Source organism: Danio rerio, chromosome 17, assembly GCF_049306965.1.
Source record: "Danio rerio strain Tuebingen ecotype United States chromosome 17, GRCz12tu, whole genome shotgun sequence".
Taxonomy (NCBI): domain Eukaryota; kingdom Metazoa; phylum Chordata; class Actinopteri; order Cypriniformes; family Danionidae; genus Danio; species Danio rerio.
The window spans coordinates 24,860,001-24,878,942 of record NC_133192.1 but is presented as its reverse complement, the minus strand read 5'-3'; the positions used below and the strand labels follow the sequence as shown (position 1 = coordinate 24,878,942).

The window sequence follows — 18,942 nt, the reverse complement described above, 5'->3', positions numbered from 1 at the left end:
CTTCTAAACCTGACATCTGTCGAATAGCATTTTTGCATTATCATAAACAGCAATACAGTATACAATACATCTAATGCATTGACAACATTACAGTTAGCGTATTATTCTGCAAATATAACTTTATCGGAAACTTTCAGATTAATACCAAGAAGTTAAGATGTCTTATAACATTTAACATGAGTATGAGATGATGCTTTCTTACCTGGCTTCCATGAACACTTCAACTTCATCCTGCTGATGCTAATCTAATACTTTCAGATGCAAACCCAACAGCCCACAAAAGCAGACAAAATTTAATGGTTCCTTTTGGCTTCTAATCGCATTATAACTAGGCACTCAAAGTTATATTCTTGGAGTCGTTTTGTTAAAGTGAACAAATGTGGGGAATTTCTGCATACTGCACGGTGGGGGCGTTTCTGTCTGGCCCTTTAACGCGGCCACGCGAATACAAATGCCACGGGCTGATTGGTCGAATGGCGTCGAGCCTTTGCTTCATGAGCGACTCCAGCACACCTCCTGACTTCACATCGACCAATCAGAGAGCGAGAACAACAGTCTCATGGGTTTCACCAAAACAATAGACACTTACAGACGTTATAATGACAGTTTTTTCTGTGTTGGTCAATGCAAATGCCAGAGCCGGATTAAACAAAATAGCAGGGACGAATGATTTTAATTCATATTCGAAAAACACTGTTTTGTCAATAAGACCACATCGAGAGAGTGAAACATACAGCAAGTTTGATTTCTGATCAAATGACTCATTCGATTCATTCTAATGAATCATATGCCGTGTGTCCAGAGCCCGACTCCCGGACGAATGATTCGTTCAAACAAAACAGTTCTTATGAATCAGTCCGAATTATTTGACATGTTTAATAAACTATTGCTTTCGACCTCCACTCGAAATTTGCTCTAGTACTAACGTTAATCACTTAACAACAGTGATTGAGGTAACGTTAACTTACAGTTGGTTTTATATTTGCACATTCGTTCCTTGAACTGTCCCTATATTGTTTACCAAGCTAATTTGAACATTCGGTCAGAACTAGCATGCAAGTATGACTTGCAAAACAAAATAAGCACTATTTAAGTGACTGTAAACAGTGTTGTACCTTGATAGCCATTGGCTGCTAATATGATTTCACTATTTAGAATTTCCAGACTTTTCTGAAATTATATTATTAAAGAGAAAGTCTGAATATTCGAATGCAAAACCAACTTAACCTCTATACTACAGTGAGGCTGATAAACTCGACACTTAATTTGGACTGATGATTTGGCAACACATATTTGAAGGCAGTTAAATAAACAAATCAATCAATCTGAGGAACGTTCACCCTTAAAAATTGCATCAAAAGCTTACTTAACAAACAGAGAAATCGAACCTATTGCAAATTTCATTCTCACCTTTGATCTCTAGTTCAAAGTTTATGAGGTAAAAATGTTTTCATTTATATAACATTTTAAATACCTTATTGTTACAATATAAGCATAGTCTTTAAATAACGTTACAGCTTCTGTCTACTAATATGCACCATTATAGTGACATTTGTTTTAATCCAGCTAAATATTAAATTTATAGGGGTTGTGCAAAATCGCCTGTTTAAATCATTCCTCTTGCAACACTGTTAAATAATCCCTTGTGTGTAATATTAACAGAGTGCATTTTATACTCCACACACCGTGTAAATCTAATGTGATTTTAATAACACTGTGCTGTAAACTTACGTGGTCGGTTTTTCCTCGCCGATTCCAATCGCATCCGCAGTCGGCACCTCTTTGCCGGGGACCCGTTGATTTGCGGGTCGTGGTGAAGATGGTGGTAATTATCGTCCGTCGGACTGTACGGGCTACAGCTCCCGTTGCTCAGCTGTCGCCGGATCGGCTTGTGCATGCCATTTTGGTAGCAAGGACTCGATCCTTTCTGATCCATCACTGATTTGGCCTTATCCATATTTCAGTGCACAACGCGCGTCTCCGGTAAGGCTGGAGGCGAGACTCAAACACACACACAGGCGCGCGCTGAATGTGTCTATCGCACTCTCGAGATAAGGAAAGGCTCGTTGCTAATGACCTACAGCAAATGCACAGATTTAACCTGAAAACGGCTATAACAACAGCGACGGCAATAATAAAGCCACTTTATTGCATAAACTGAGTACAAAACGATGAGAGCAAAACATTAACGCACATTGCCGTCGAGGTCATTGTCGGTCATATTTCTCGAGCTCTGCGGCAGCCGAGCCACCCCGTCAAACACCCGGCTCATGACGTCACTCAGAACGGCTCGACGAGCCACTGCGCGAGCGGAGCATTGCGCCGTGCGCGTGCACTTAAACTACCGTCTAATAATATCGCTAAGAAATATTCAAAGTACAAAACGATATTTCCTCACGAGCCAGAGGTGATAAGGTCTTTACACGTGTCCCCTTAGTCTGCAGTATTATTAGTAGGGTGTACGGCATGTCCGCCCCGGTCACTCCTGGGCAGGCCCGGCGCTACGGGGGGGCAAAGGGTGGCATTGCCCCCTCAGACAGAGTTTGTGCCGCCCCAGTTTTTATAAAGGATTGTTCACTCAAACTGAAAATTATTTCTGTCATTAATTATTAACACTCCCGTCCTTCCAACCTTCAGAACACACATTTAAATATTTTAAAATATATGACATAGCAATTAAATTATGAAAATGGTGAGGTTAAAGCTAGTCCTATAGTCCAGAGATCCGGTCCCCGCGTCAGGTCTGGTGCGCCCGTAAATAGCCTTTAAAACGCGCACACGGCGATGGAGGCGCACTCAACTCACAAGGGAGAAAATGGGTGACATGATAGGAGCAGCTTAATTCATTACATGTTTTGGTTAACTAATTATTTAAACACAACTCTCTTGAGCTCTAAAAGGAAAAAAACACATAAGAAACTTGCTGTTAAATTAATTTTAGCAGAGACGCAACTGCCAGTCATTTATTAGTTATTCGGGAAGATGTAGCCTATAAAAATGTTTTAATAAAAATAAATAGTTTACTGCACAGTCTCACAGTAGGCTACACTATAAATAATATTTTAATTTATTTATTAATATTATTATTAATATTATTACAATTAAGCTAAAATTGACAAAACGCAGAACCCTTTAAATGTTTGCTTTCATTTTGCTGAAAAGTGCACTTTTACAGTTGCGTAGAGAAACATCCCATTATGCAACTGCAGTCAAGGTATAACACATAATAAATGCCTTTTGCGTTTAAAGATGATCGGCCTGCGAAGTCAAGTTTGCAGTGTTATAAATGGAATAGGTATAGTGCTTAAGTGGATTTACCGCGGATCAACCGAGAAATCTCGTGCGCTGCAGGTAGGCAGAATGATAATCTTTTAAAAATATGCAACTAGGCTATACTGCTATTTGCTCATGCAAAATTAAACAACATAAAATATATTGTAGATCTGTTTTAAGAGCTAAAATACAACATATCGAGTTTGTTTTGACTTAGCTCATGGCCCTAAAATGAAAATAACCTGAAAAAAAGCTATTAAAAAAGGCCTAATAAATAAATAAATTAATAAATAAAATGACGGGTAGGCCTAGAAATTATGGTACATAAGGTTTATGATGGTTTACAATATCACGAAAAAAGCACATTTATAATAGCCTTAGACAAATCTTTGTTTTTACATTTAAAATGATGAAAAAAAGTTATATAGCATATAAAAATTTAACCAATTTTCACGGTAATAACTGAGAATTTTGGTATCTTTTTTAGGTATTTTTCTGGCTACACTAATGCCTTAAAATGTAACCAAGTAATTGTTTTGAATGACATTAGATTGTCACATTTAGCTTTTCCCCAACACTGATGTTGGTTGTGAAGCGTGATGACTCGGTTAAGCTGATTTCACTAGATTTATTTACCAGTTAAATGAATTGTCTGATCGTGGGTCAGCTTGCATGTGTGGGCATAATTTGACGTCTTTACCTAAAACTTTAAACATTCATAGGGCTGTTATTTGAAATAAAACGGAAATAAGGAGAATAACATATGATTTAAAGCACTCGTTTGGCACTGAAGCCATCATCCGTCGGCATTAATAAGCGGTATGCATTACCATCGTTAATAAAATTCGTAATAGCGAAACTGCGTATTGCTATTACTATTAAAACGTAGCCTATATTACTGCCTTCAGTAACTTAGGCAGTAATGCAAAGTAATAATAAATGCGAATAAATAGCCTAAATGAAAGAAACAAGAGACCAAAATCAGTCACCAGGTCTAGTGCCCCCCTATGGATTTAAAGTGCCCCCTCAGTTTTGACTTCCTGGCGCAGGCCTGCTCCTGGGTTGAGTTGAGAACTCTGTCGTTTAATCAGTCATTCCATCCATCCATCCATCCATCCATCCATCCATCCATCCATCCATCCATTCATCCATCCAGGGGCGCAACTACACATTTATTGAGGGGTATGCGGGTTCAAGTTTTGCACCCCACTACCACTAATCCAACAATATTTTATAACAGTCAAGTGATAGTGCTAAAATTTTCCATCAATATATTAAAGATATTTTTTCCTCATCAGCATGATTCAAACAAATACATTCGCATTTCTGAACACAACTGAAATAGTATGAAGTAGTAAAAGTATAATTACACTAAACATGTTAAGTCACAATGAATTACATCTCATCCCAACCCAAATTTCTTCTCAATTTTAATTTCCTTACTAAATGATTAAAGCACCTTGACGTGCCTTGCTTCTGTACTTTTTGTATATTTGTGAAAACAAAAGGATGGGAGTCCTAAAGCGCAAAAGAACACAAAAATGCAATCACTTCTCATATGCTAGGTGTAAGGACTGTCTTTGCATTAACAATTGTCTGAAACTTCTATTACACCTCTCACAAGGTGGAATAAAAAGACTTTCAAATGTTTAGTGTAAACTAAAACATAACAATAACAACCTGCCTAAAATGTTCTATTTTATCAAAACTTTATTGGCAAACTTTTTTTTGTAACTAAAATTAATTTAAAGTTACCAAAAGGCCTGATATGTCAATATGATACATAATACAATTATAAAAACATCTATATGGTATGAAAATGGATCCTGATAGAAGGATTAATAAACATTTCAGCTCCAAAAAAAATCTGAATATTATGACTATTTGTTCATGTGTAAGTTTTAACAGGGTTAAGAATCATTATAACCAAGTATATACAATTCATATAGGGGAATTTGTAATCCCAATATTATCTTCTATTTTATCTGAAATATATTGAAGTCTGTTCTTACATAAACATACATTTGTGTAATCTCTCTTATTTTGGTAAAATAATTATATAATTAATAATAAATAAAGAAATTTTTCAGATTAATCATAACATTTGACCTCAACTGTACTGTATGCATAATTTGACAGTTTATTTTGGGAAAAAAAATCTAAACAGTTACATCTACATAAACACTTTACACTTGGCTGTGTGACTGCATGTTATTGTTTTAAATGTTTTTGAATCAAAATGTGTGTGCCAATGTATGAAACTCATGGTTTAATTTTTAATTTAATAAAATACAACATTATACTTGTATAAAATGCAAAATAAACAATTTTAACAAAACATATTTATCAAATTTTGTTTTGAAACTTTTAATAAGGATAATTTAAAAAAATCGTTTTGGCACAATGGCGCGCCCCCTATGCGCCGCATATACTGCATGCGCCCCTCCCTCCCTCCCTCCCTCCCTCCATCCATCCATCCATCCATCCATCCATCCATCCATCCATCCATCCATCCATCCATCCATCCATCCATCTATCTATCTATCTATCTATCTATCTATCTATCTATCTATCTATCTATCTATCCATCCATCTATCTATCTATCCATCCATCCATCCATCCATCCATCCATCCATCCATCCATTTATCTATATATCGTTTAATCAGTCATTCCATCCATCCATCCATCTATCTGCAATTGAAAGCAAGTTCCCTCAGAATGAATGGGGATGAATGAGGGTAAAGGGGAGTTTCAGTTAAGTGGTTCTCAGGTATCAAGAAAGTATCCTAGAGATGTGTGTGTGTGTGTGTGTGTGTGTGTGTGTGTGTGTGTGTGTGTAAGGGAGAGAGAATGTTTTAAAATTTATTTAAGTAATAAAGGCTAGTTTTGTCCTGTGTTCTAAAATAAATTATACATCTCGCTAATAAATTCAAACACTTAAGGCATTTGCTTGACTGACCTTTGCCTTTGGTCTATAAAATTCTGTTTCCTTCTGAATTGTTTTTTATTTTAGTACTCAAAAAACACACACTGTCTGCAACTGTAAAAAATACATATGATTTATCACAAGCCGCCACAGAGGAATGAACCACCAATTACTCTCTGGCATGTGTTTTATGAGGCAGATGTCCTTCCAGCACTGAGATTACACAAACTCCTGAATCCCCAGTGGTGAGAAACACCCACAATCTCTCTCACACTATGGTCAATTTTAGTTTATCCAATTCACCTATACCGCATGTCTTTGGACTGTGGGAGAAAATGGAGTACTCGGACAACATGCAAACTCTACATAAAAATGCCACCTGTCCAATCTGGGACTTGAACCAGCGACCTTCATGCTGTGAGGTGACGGTGCTAACCACTGAACAAAAACATTTTTAAGTGCAAGTCTCCAAAAACCAAAAACATGACTATAGTCAGTGCAATAAGGCACTTTAGAACAGCATGATTAACATTAAAAAGTGTGAAGAACAATTGCATTAAATTTCATTTCACTCATACTCTGGAAAGTACTGTGGGTGGTACTTTTCAGAATCATTTAATCCCAAAATAGCCACAGGGCTGAGAGGAGCCAAATTATCTAGGAAGCTAAAGATAATGTGACATCATTGACCTCAACAACTACTTGGAAAGACCAGAGAGAACTAGACACCTCTGCCTTGGCAATATGTGCATGACAATGTTTTATAATCTACAAAGCAATCTATAAAATATTATTGGATTCGGTCAAAATAAAGCAGATATTGTTGAAATATTTCACATAAACATGTGTAAAATCTTTATTTAGAAGATAACAAAACCCAAGTGAATTCTTAGGAACTCATCACACTGAAAATTGTAACAAGCTTTCTCGTCCAATACGTTTTATGTATTATTGTTTTAGCTGAAGACTACCGTTCTTACAGTCAAAACAGTCATTTACTTCAGCAAGTTTTCCTGGAACGCATGTGTACATCTCTTGGATTGATTTTTAGATATCCAACATTCATTATTAAAACCAATGTATCGTTTTAATAAATCTATTAAAACAATACATTTGTTTAAATTATGAATAAATGAATTGCCTGATGACAAGTTTCTGCAGTATTTTTCCTTTGCTGCCTTCTTTGTCTTCCATATTATTCAAGGAATGCACGTATTTTTGATGAGACTGTTTACCAAGGTATTTCCCTGCTGTCCCATGCATAGGCTTTCCCTGTTTTGTCTATATTTAGATTGTCTATAATGTTCATAAGGCACTGGACAGAGTACTCTGTACTAAACAGCTTGTCCTTTTGTACATTTCGGTGGTATGGTCGAGATAGATCTGTATTCACAGTTCCAGGATGCAGAGACACACAAACAATTTTAGAGCGTCCTCGGCCCAACTCAATGGACAGGTTTCTGGTGGCCATGTTTAAGGCGGCTTTAGACATCCTATAGCTGTACCAGCCTCCAAGAGCTGAAGAAAAAAGTACATAACACAAATGTTAAGACAAAAAAAAACACTATGTGGCTGTAACTCTATGTTCACTTACAGTCACTCACAGCATGCAACAATAATTATGTAGGTGTAATTAATCTAAGCCCTGCTCTAGAAAAAAGCATCATATTCAAACGCTGTTTTGAGAAAGTACCAAAAAAGTAACTGAATAACCATTGTGAGAAAATGGTGTGATCATTTCTTTGTATCCATATGAAGAAACTTAATTGCAGGGCCAGTGAGATTTTATAGTTTGTATCCAATTGAGAAGTTACTATTTCATGAGGCCAAAGGGCAGATCAAACAAATGAACCAGTTGATCCATAAATTACAGGATATCAATGAGCTGCCACAAGAAAACATTTCCATATTTTAAAGAGGCTTTAAATATTATTCATTCTATATGCAATACATTGTTAATGAGCTTCACATTTGGAAGGATTTGAGACGTTGTGAATAAATGTCAACTCAATTATCATCCTATCACTACAGCTTCCCAAGACGTTTTTCTCTCCAAATTGGTACAGTACCTACATCGTTTCATGATGGACACCTGAAATGACTGGGAGTCGATTCAGGTAACAGCCTTCATTCAATACTGGACCATTATGTGATATATCTTTGACAGTTATGTTCATGACAATTTGTTCAAGGTCAAAATATATTTACAGGTGGTCGACAGTGATTCTGCGTAGTCCTACTCAAGACACCATCATATATATATATATATATATATATATATATATATATATATAGATAGATAGATAGATAGATAGATAGATAGATAGATAGATAGATAGATAGATATGAAGTCTTATATAAAAAAAAAAAAGAAACAAGCTTAAACCAGCCTAAGATGATTGGCTGGTTTTAGATGGCCATTTCCTTTACGTTATTTTCCTTGCCTTTATGTAATTGGTCAGGCTGTGAAATTACCAGCTAAAACCAGCTTGACCAGCCTGGTTTGAATTTGGAGATATCTGGTTTTGGCTGGGCTTCCATCCTAGCCAGGCTGCTGGTCATTTCCCGGCCTGATTAGATAAGGCCAGGCTGGAAATGGCTGGTCTACCAGCTAAAACCAGCCAACATCATTAGGCTGGTTTAAGTTCAGTCATTAGCGTCCAGCAGTGAAACTCTAAGGCTGTATCTCCATATTTCTGTCCGAGCAGCTAGAGAGATGAATATAATTGCATATTGATCTGAGGAATTACGCTCTATTAATCTGCTTCATTTTTGCCTGAGACGCAAATGGTATATGAATAAAGAGCTGGCGGAAGCACAGAGGCAACACAATGCCTGTCCGGCCATGATTTTCCATAATACATCTCCAGTGTAGCTTCTTGTCACATCAGATTGAGCACACACAAACATATTGTGGCGCAAACACAAGCAATACATCACGAATGCTCAATACAGTAGAATATACAGGATGGAGTGCTGGTGTTTTACCGACTCAATCTACTAGCAGCTGTATCAACATATCATATTTTCTACAAGTATAAAGCAGAGTTTGCACTTGACTTTGTTAATGCACATGGATACAAACCGTTGTCTCCTATTGATCCCACTCGAGCGGTCATGTTCACCATGATGCCATTGTGCTGTTTGTCTTTCTCTGGAGGCTGAAGACCAAACGCCCCTGTTCCCCTCTGAAGAAGTGGGGCAAAATACTTAGCCATCACCAGTGGACCCACCGTATTAGTGGTCAAAGTAGAAATGACACCCTGTAAAAAATAGCACAAGTGACATTTTTTACATGTCCAAAAACATACATATAATAAAAAAATTAAAAAGCCCACATTGCTCACCTGAGCTGATACATCTCGTAAACTTGTTTCTCCTTTACCAGACGGATGAAGCATAGCTGAAGAATTAATAATCAAATCCACTTTTCCGAAGGCAGTTTTGACACTCTCAGCTGCGGTCTTGATGTCCTCTTCACGGTTGACATCCAGTCTCAGTACGGTCAGCCTGTCCGCATGCTGCGCGCTCAGGGCGGACAGCTCATGTGCGGCGTCCGGGTTTCTGCATGTTGCGATAATGGCTGCTGGAGATTTGTTTAAGAGCAAATATCGACAAAACTCTAACCCCAGACCCCTGCTTGAGCCCTGCACGAGTGCCACAGCAGCCATGACGACTGACGAAAATAAAAACAAGAAGCACGTGAATTTGTGTTGACTGCCCTCTATGGGAGGATGAAGGACACTTACACAACACACTAGTTTTATAACTTTACTTTTCCAGACGTGTTTCCGTACCAGATGATTGAGTAATAGAGCAAAAACGACAAGTTTGTGTTTTGCAGTTTAGGGAATAAGATAAATATTACTTCTGCATGTAGCCTACTCTATCACATACTGCCCATTATAAATAAATATTTAAATAATTTAACAAACAAATAAATAAATAATTAATTAAACAAACAAACAAATAAATAAAAAAATAATTTTGAATAAAAAAAAAACAGCAACAATGTATTTAAGATGGTATGCTTTCTATATTATTGTCATTAGGCTAAAAGCTGTAGATAAGATTTAGAAATTACAGAACTCTTAAAATGTGTGGAATTTCATTGAATTTGACGCAAAACAAATTGGCATCACAAAGTGGAAATTTTACAGGTATTTATTTCAGCATTCCTCAAGAACACACAGGTGTCCGTGCAAACCACATATGTACTACAAATGCGGCCCATACACGCACGCGCACCTGTGATCTCGTGCATTTGTGTTTGTTATTTAGCCGCTGGGAGGCGACAGTGCAACTTATATCTAGGCTACATTAAACTTCAGGAGTGTGGTATGCCATGCCTTACTTTGTGTTGATTACAGTTAAAAGAGAGTTCTAGTGGTGGACCATAAACATTACACAAAATAGAACAGATGAATTAGATCTTACAAATAGTGAATAACAAACAAAGATTGTCTTTATTTTATATATTTATATCAATATATTTAATTAAATATAAAATATAAATCATATTTGATAACCGTTTTCAATATGTCAATATGTATGTTAGACAGACCATTTAGAAACATTTAGGCGATTAAATATATCTATTTACTACTTAGATACTAATTTTAGTATCTAAAACTGATGCATTTAAAAAATCAAGTAAACAGCTCATTTCACTTTGAGAGTTACAAAAACTCCTACAGGCAAAAATAAATGTATATGAAGTATGTTGAATTTATTGACAAAATCTATTAACTGCTCCTGACAATATTTCAAGGCCTCAAAGTGCAAGAAAATGTATATTATGATATTACCTTTAAACCAGAGTCTTATGCAGCAAATAGTCCTGAGCGCATTCACACAGTCTGGAGTGTGAGCTTCCTCACATAGCCTACAGTATGACGTAGATAATGATGTAGGCTTTACAAGCACAAACTCACACATGAGCTGATGTCATTTGCTTATTTTTCTTTATAGGTTGCAACATTTGGGATAAACACAATTTAGATGAACAATACAATATAAACATCTTCTCTCTCAATACTAAAAAAATGGCTTCAGCTTAATGTCAGTTTGCACTGTTTGCCATAATGTATGTCAGGCTCAGGCTAAGTTCACCCAAAAATGAAAAATCTGTCACCCTCTTTACTCACTCTTAACTGTTCCATACAGGTTTAAGTTTATTTCTTTTGTTGGACACAACATAAGTTATTATGAGGAAAGCTGGAAACCTGTAAATATTGACTCATTGTTTTTTGTTCCCATTGAATGATTACAGGTTTTCAGATTTCTTCAAAATATCTTCTTCTGTGTTCAACAATATAAAGAAATTCAAATGTTTGGAGTACAAACTATAAATCTACTGAGTAAGTTTTAATTTTTGGTGAACTATTCTTTCAAGCGGTGAACTCACTCAAGAGGACCATTTGCAGATAAAATTTTTTTTTATTTGTTGCTGCAAAGACTGGTTATGCTTAATGTACCCTCAAGAGCTATGGCTGTTCATTTAGTTTATATTGTTTGACCTGTGTGTTAATTTTTGACTCTTAAAGTGCCATTGACTTTCATTTTACGACTCAAGGACTACGGTTTTAGGTAAAATGTTTAATTACGTAATTTACAACTTGGATGAGTAGTAAACCCAACTTTAATTTCACAAAATGTTTAAACAATACAGGCCCGTAGTCAGGGAGGGGGGTTCGAGTGGTTTGGAAGACCCACCCCTCACTGACAAAGCTCCAGAATTTGTCCCAAACATGAGCTTACTTGTCCTATTTTGACTGCTACACCATCATAAATAGCGAAAACAACCTATTGAAAAAAGCAACGTGACACATATGTATGTCTGTCAACATCTCAAAAAAAGTGTTTAGTGTTTCATGACCCTTTAGGACCAAGCTGAATTCTCTGTTGGCTGTCACTTCGGTGTGACTTCAGTTAATCAGTTTTGTCCAATGCTAACAGATATTTTTCCAACATCCAGCTGTGCAACAAATCATACAATCCGACGTAAGAGAAGTCATCTTTCACAGTTAATAAGCTGTTATCTTCAAGGAAAAGGTTCAGAGTACCTTATTAAAAATACAAAAAACTCTTTTTATCCGGTGTGCGTTAAGCTATTAAATAATGGTGGCTTAGACCGAGAGCATCTGTTTTGTTTATCTATGTGTATATATGGAGGTGTGTTTTTGGAGGAGGGGGTATAGATATATTCATTTAAATTCTCGTTTGTTTTTTGCATGTTTGTATTGTTTTACTATGTTTGTGATAACTGCAGCTGAGGGCAAGAGCCCAAGAAAAATTTCCCTAACTGGGACAATAAAGTTTTACCTTACCTTACTTTATTTTAAAAATAACTACTTTTGTCATATTTCTTTATTCTAAATCTTTAGTAAATATTTTGGTACATTAAAAAGTGTGGTTATTCTGACCATCTGACAAGCTAATTCAGCTAAAAATAGTGCTTAAAATGTCATAAAATGCAGTATTTAAATCTCATAATTAAATAGAAAATGGTGAATAACTGCAAAAAGGTCCAATTTTTTGAGAAAAAAATTACCATCCCTTTCAACAGGCTGGCTACGGGCCTGCATTAATGTAACTTATAAAAATGAACCTATCATGTTGTGAGTAAAATACAGGAATTGTAATAGCACTCTGCACACCGGTTCATACTTAAAAACAAAACCATGAATTTCACTTTTTGGCTGGAACATGGTGTGCGAAAATGACGAACAAGTGATCTTCTCTAAAAATAGAGAAATTAGCCGCGCGTCAGCGACTGAACGGTAATCGGATGCGCATCACTCATTGCGCGCGCATCTGTGATCTCGTGCCATCATTGGGAGCTCGGAAAAGTTGATGGATAAAAGGAGCACGGCATGGTGCTGGGCGATACCAACAGAACTATTATCGCGAAAAGCCACGGAGAAACTATGAAGTCCTTAATGGCTGAGGAGCGCGCGCGAGAGACAGGAGCAAGTGTGGAAACCTTTAACGGCATTATGATCTCTGAGGTCCTCGTTCCTCGCCTATTCAAGATTGCGCACGAGTCTGGAGAGGTGGCAGTGGCTGCAGGCTCCGGGTCCATGGATATGAAGCCCTCCAGCTCTCCGATCCTTCTGGAGATGATGGAGGTGGCGAACGGCACGCGCTGCGCGGAGCAGATCCTCAGCTATGGAGAGGTGGAGAAGGTGCTGATCGGTGGTGTGCTGACCATGCTCACACTCATCACCATCTGCGGGAACATGCTCGTGGTCATTTCTGTTTGTTTCGTGAAGAAGCTACGACAGCCCTCTAACTATCTTATCGTGTCCCTCGCGCTCGCGGACCTCTCCGTTGCGCTCGCGGTGATGCCGTTCGTCAGTATCACGGATCTGATCGGTGGACGCTGGATTTTTGGCAAGTTTTTCTGCAACGTGTTCATAGCCATGGATGTGATGTGCTGCACCGCGTCCATCATGACACTCTGTGTTATCAGCATCGACCGGTGAGTGTTAATTCTTAACAGTGCACTTATTATAATTTTCATTATTATGATTAGTTTATTGATACATAAATGAACACATGGTAATGATTTTATTTTAAAAATAAAAATAATAATTAATTATTATCATTATTATTTTTATTATTTGTCATTTAGCCTATCAACAGTCAATATTATTTTCACAGTGTATTATTTATTAATTTGGGCTAATATGCTTCTTAAGACATTTTATCTCCAATTAAATTTAGACCTCAAATTAGTTATAGGGTGAGTTAACTTCTTTTAAAAAATATTATAAATGATCAATACAATATTTATTAATTGGTATGGGTTAATATTCTTTAAGATTAATAAAGATTTAATTTAAATGAATTAGGATATTAATATAAATTATTATAAGTATGAATGTCAGTGCTCAGCATAATTGAGTAAAACCATTTTGACATTTTTATCCATTTCTCAGTGAATATAAACAATGTATTTTGGTGCATTTAAACAAAACAGATTTATTAAACAGATATATTTATTAAAATAATATTTTAGTCACAAACATATTCAGAAATTGAAAGATAATACAGTTAAATTCAAGAAAAATATTGAAAAAAAATTACAACCTACAAAATTTCAACAAAATGTTTACATTTTTTGCTTTTCTTGATTTTTCCTCTTTTAAAAAAATACAATTAAATATTTTTTGATAACATAAATTTAGGTGTACTAGTTTTTGGACCATTATCATGAGTTATTTTGTTAGATTATCTCCAGATTTGGCTTCAGTACTGACTAATCTAATATGCACAGCACAAATATAATATTGTATAGCTTCCTATAAAAAATATGAATTTTAAAGATAGATTTGTGAAGGGTGTGCTCTGATATGCTGAGCACTGTATTTATGTATGTGTGTGTGTGTGTATACATACATACATACATACATACATACATACACCCACACATACATACATAAATACACACATACATAGATACATACATAAATACAAAAAGGAGGTAATAATTTTGACTTTAAAATGGTTTTTAAAAAAATATAAAACATTTATTCTATCCGAAATAAAACAAAGTTTCCTTGCTTTGTTAAACATTATTAGGGAAATATTACAAAAAGAAAAAAAAAATCAAAGGGGGGCTAATAATTCTGACTTCAACTGTATTGTTGGTTGGTTTCTATGATCTTCCATCTTCAGTAAATAATTATTTTTTTTTTTTGGTAGTTTTCTTTTGATCATATACTAGTCAAAATTGTATGAAGTCTATACAAGAGTGCTTAAAATTCATATAAAGCTGCATAGAATCAGTGTTCATCAACCTAATCAAGGTTATTATAGCTAACCTACTTAGCTAAAGTTGACATATTTGATTAAAACCCCAAATTAATAATATAAATATAATAGTCATTTGAAATATAAAAATCATTACAAAAATAAAAAAATGACAAAAAACACAAAAAAATCAAAAATTAAAACAGAAACTATCAAAATAAAAACATCTAAAACAGCACATGAATATTTAAAAAAGTCATATCTCCATGGTTTTCCCTGTTCATGGCTTTTAATCTGTATTTTTCCTCTATCCCAGATACCTTGGCATCACCAGACCCCTAACGTACCCGGTGAGGCAGAATGGCTGGTGTATGGCCAAAATGGTGCTGTCTGTGTGGTTGCTCTCTGCGTCAATCACGCTTCCACCTCTCTTCGGCTGGGCACAGAACGTCAACGATGACCGTGTGTGTCTGATCAGCCAGGACTTCGGCTACACCATTTACTCCACGGCTGTTGCGTTTTACATCCCCATGACCGTCATGCTGGTCATGTATTACCGCATCTTCCGCGCCGCCAAGCTCAGTGCTGCCAAACACACCATCACCGGCTTCCCTCGTGTGGAACAGGAAGAAGTTGAGGAAGATGAGGTGGAAGAGGATGGAGGAGATGGGGCAGAAGAACCCACAGGAGTGGATTGCGTAACTGTTGCCATCAAGCTTCAAAGGGAAGTGGAAGAGTGTGCGCGTCTGCCTCGAATCCTGCGAGGAGTGGGCAGGAGGTGCTCAGACCGTAGAAGCATCTCCATTTTCAAGCGAGAACAGAAAGCGGCGGCCACTCTTGGGATAGTAGTTGGAGCATTCACCATCTGCTGGCTGCCGTTTTTCCTGCTCTCCACGGCCCGGCCCTTCATCTGCGGGACAGAGTGTAGCTGCATCCCACTGTGGGTTGAGAGAACACTGTTGTGGCTTGGCTACGCCAACTCGCTTATCAATCCTTTCATCTACGCTTTCTTTAACCGTGACCTGAGAACTACCTACCGAAGCCTCCTCAGCTGCAGATACCGCAATATTAACCGCAGACTGTCAGCCGCTGGGATGCACGAGGCCCTACGATTAGTGGAACGACCAGAGGTGGTGGTTTCTGGGTGATCTAAACTGTGCTTGTAACATACAGCGAGTTCAAAGGTTAACAATGCACAGATTTGAACTCACAGACCTAAATGGTGGCATTTAGGATCATGTGATGTTTGGATGGTGTCATGGTGTTAACAACACAGTTGTCAAAGTGGAGAGAAAGGTGCATAAGAGTCAATGCAAATTGCGTTTTCTCATCTTGGCTGACACAGGAACACAACATCACTGACTTTTCTTTGGAAAAACTATGGAGAAAAATACATATAGCTGATGAGTCCATTCCAGACAATCCAAAAGAACAGAAAAAAAAGAATTATCAGACTGAAGAAGCCTTTTCACAGTAATCAATACTGCAAGAATTAGCTATTACAAATTGTATTGATACAACAGTTGTGGAAGTGACACCACTGTAGTCTGACTGTATATGTTTACCCTGTTTAAGAAGTCCTGGAAAGCCTACACTGTAAAAAATGCTGGGTTCCACACAATCGATTTGTGTTGGGACAACATGAAGGAACTAAGTTAACATAATATATATATATATATATTTTTTTACAAATTTAGGTGGATTGAACATAAAACAATCAAGTTGTCTAAAAAAAACCCTGAAGAATTGTGTTGTTTCAGCTCATTTTAAATACAGCGGAGGAAATAAGTATTAAACAGCACTATTTTTCTCAGAAAACATATTTCTAAAGGTGCTGACTTGAAATTTTTACCAGATGCTAATAACAACCAAATAAATGTTTATATAAAAAAGATAAGTCTAATTTGTTTACAAATTAAGTTATGTGTAATAAAAGGAAATGACACAGGAAAAAAGTATTGAACACATGAAAAAAGGGAGGTGTAATAAGGCAGGGAAGGCTCAGACAGCAGCTGCAATCTCTCAGTAGTTATTCAGCAACCCTTTGCCCTTCCTTGGTGTAAATGAATATTAGCTGCTTCTGTCGTCTACTTGAGCAGGAGGATGAAGATGAAACCAGAGTGGACATTTCAGCAAAATGATAGCTATGTTTCCATCCAAAAATGAGAATTAACTTTATGCGCAAAACTGGACTTTTGCATAAAAGATGTGTGAATAAAGCAACATTTCCATCCAACAAGTCAAAGCAAACAAAACTGTCACTTCCTGATTAACTGGTGCCAAATATTAACCGTAAAAATGGAATTTGGTATCAGTAGGAGAAGCTGCGTGAGTCTTATCTATATTTAATAAATAAAGGCAATCCTGGCACACAGTGAACGTGCAATAGCATTTGAAGGCATAAGACGCGGTGCACAGACTCTCTTAATTCTGGAGGTATTTAATAATAAAATAACAGTAATACTGAAATGGTTAAGGCATTTTAGAATGACCAAAACAACAGATTATCAATTCCCACATATTTTTAATATATTTTAACAAAATCACATGACCTTTTTTAATTTGCATACTGGAATTTGTTTGGTAAAAGTGTTTCCATCACAGTTTATGCGCATCTTTTTTTATCGAATAAAAAGTTTATCCTACTCAGTCCAAAATGCACATAAAAATAGGTGGATGGAAACATAGCTAATGATCCAAAACACAGCCAAGGAAACTTAAATGCTTACTGAGAAAGAAAATTAAGCTGTAGAATGGCCCAGCCAATCATCTGACTCAAATCCAATAAAAAATACAAAATAAAGATCAAACTGGATAGATGAAACCACAGAACCATCAAAATTTTAAAACTTAGTTAAAATCTGTGAAAAAAAAATTCACACCTGAGCAATGCATGTGACTTCATTCTCCACATAAGAGTCCTTCCAACATCTGGTGAAAATTTCAAGTCAACAGCACCTTTAGAAATATGTTTTCTGAGAAACTGTGAGTCATTTGAACAAACAGCAAACATAATTTATTTGAGTATATTATGGATTTCTTTTGGTATAAAAATAAAAATGATAGTCATTTCCTGTTCACCACAGTAGACTTTTATTCAACATTAACTTTGGTTTCTGAAACTTCAGAAAAGTGAAAAGAGTTCATATACATATTTGTATGAATTATAAAAAAGGACATGTATAATTTTGCACTAGTATCTTGATACGTTGTCACTCAGTGGATTTGGGAGATTGGAGATACACAGGATCAATAGAACTGCGGGGGAGAAATCTGCTTAGATTTATCCTTTCTTGAAAACAGAAAACCACTCAGCTTGGTTTCTGCATTAAAAACCTTTATCGAGCTGTGAGAAACTCGTTTGTCAACTGTCAGCAGTCATTAGCTCACTAAGTGTGATTCATCTGTGTCTGATTGTTGCGATTCTGTGCTTAAATGCAAGCAAAGACAAATCATTTCTGCTTTCATTTTGCACATGCTCAATCCATATAAAACCGCTGCATTGATGGAAAGAGCATTAAAGCTCAGATTCAATGTCAGCTAAGTTTCTTTCCGCAGCTGTGGTGATGCCAGAAGGAACAAGAGGTAATCTGATCTCCGATCAGTAATTAAAGGGATTCTGATGAGATGAACTCGGGTCTCTTTATTGTCGGCAGCTATTTATAGAATGATTCTGCACAGATCTGAGGCAAATGGCTTGTATGTCACTTGTATTTTTTTAACATACATGTCAGAATTCTCAAAATCTCTGAAGATTTGTAATTATTCACTTTGTACAGTACATCCAATCGTGTAAATATGAAGAGCAAACGCATCAAAATGTAAAGTAGCCTAAGCATAGTGTGTTTTTACTATTGTACATGTTTTAATGTCACACCTTGTGCAAATTGTCCCATACAAGTTGGAATAAACAATGAAAGAATTGTGCTTTTTGTGATGTACTTTCGTCCTGAATCAACTTCAAAACATTGCCAGCTCTATATA

The 18,942-nt window shown here is 36.4% G+C and overlaps 3 protein-coding genes across 5 annotated transcripts in view; 1 reads left to right on the top strand and 2 right to left on the bottom strand.

Annotated features, from left to right (window-relative positions):
- pank1a (pantothenate kinase 1a) overlaps window positions 1-2,275 on the bottom strand; it is a 41,023-nt gene extending 38,748 nt beyond the window's left edge. The window contains exon 1 of one of the 2 annotated variants that reach the window (XM_005158505.6): window positions 1,732-2,275. In XM_005158505.6, the coding sequence (XP_005158562.1) occupies window positions 1,732-1,957 (226 nt within the window). In that variant the 5' untranslated portion in view covers window positions 1,958-2,275. 2 annotated transcript variants of the gene reach the window in all.
- Window positions 2,276-7,032: 4,757 nt separating this feature from the next.
- zgc:65997 lies at window positions 7,033-9,878 on the bottom strand. Its single transcript, NM_200553.1, has 3 exons — window positions 9,549-9,878; window positions 9,287-9,464; window positions 7,033-7,719 (listed from the first exon to the last, which is right to left on the bottom strand). Exons 1-3 carry the CDS (start codon window positions 9,870-9,872, stop codon window positions 7,433-7,435), a joined length of 789 nt encoding a protein of 262 aa, NP_956847.1. The 5' UTR covers window positions 9,873-9,878; the 3' UTR covers window positions 7,033-7,432.
- A 1,916-nt stretch (window positions 9,879-11,794) lies between these two features.
- htr7a (5-hydroxytryptamine (serotonin) receptor 7a) lies at window positions 11,795-18,883 on the top strand. 2 transcript variants are annotated; one of them, XR_012393377.1, is made up of 3 exons: window positions 11,795-13,684; window positions 15,275-16,511; window positions 17,923-18,883. XR_012393377.1 is itself a non-coding variant. In XM_021473154.3 (2 exons), the coding sequence occupies exons 1-2, from the start codon at window positions 13,077-13,079 to the stop codon at window positions 16,104-16,106; spliced, it is 1,440 nt and encodes a 479-aa protein (XP_021328829.2). In that variant the 5' UTR covers window positions 11,795-13,076; the 3' UTR covers window positions 16,107-18,883. The 2 variants fall into 2 exon arrangements, 1 of the variants encoding a protein (XP_021328829.2); XM_021473154.3 differs by having other exon boundaries at window positions 15,275-18,883.
- The last annotated feature ends 59 nt before the right edge of the window (window positions 18,884-18,942 follow it).

Coding starts and splice junctions, on each gene's coding strand:
- htr7a (XM_021473154.3), top strand. CDS start 13,077: ATGGTGCTGGGCGATACCAACAGAACTATTATCGCGAAAAGCCACGGA. Junction 13,685..15,274: donor TGTGTTATCAGCATCGACCG/GTGAGTGTTAAT, acceptor CCTCTATCCCAG/ATACCTTGGCATCACCAGAC.
- zgc:65997 (NM_200553.1), bottom strand. CDS start 9,872: ATGGCTGCTGTGGCACTCGTGCAGGGCTCAAGCAGGGGTCTGGGGTTA. Junction 9,465..9,548: donor TACGAGATGTATCAGCTCAG/GTGAGCAATGTG, acceptor TATTTTTTACAG/GGTGTCATTTCTACTTTGAC. Junction 7,720..9,286: donor GGGATCAATAGGAGACAACG/GTTTGTATCCAT, acceptor TTTTTTCTTCAG/CTCTTGGAGGCTGGTACAGC.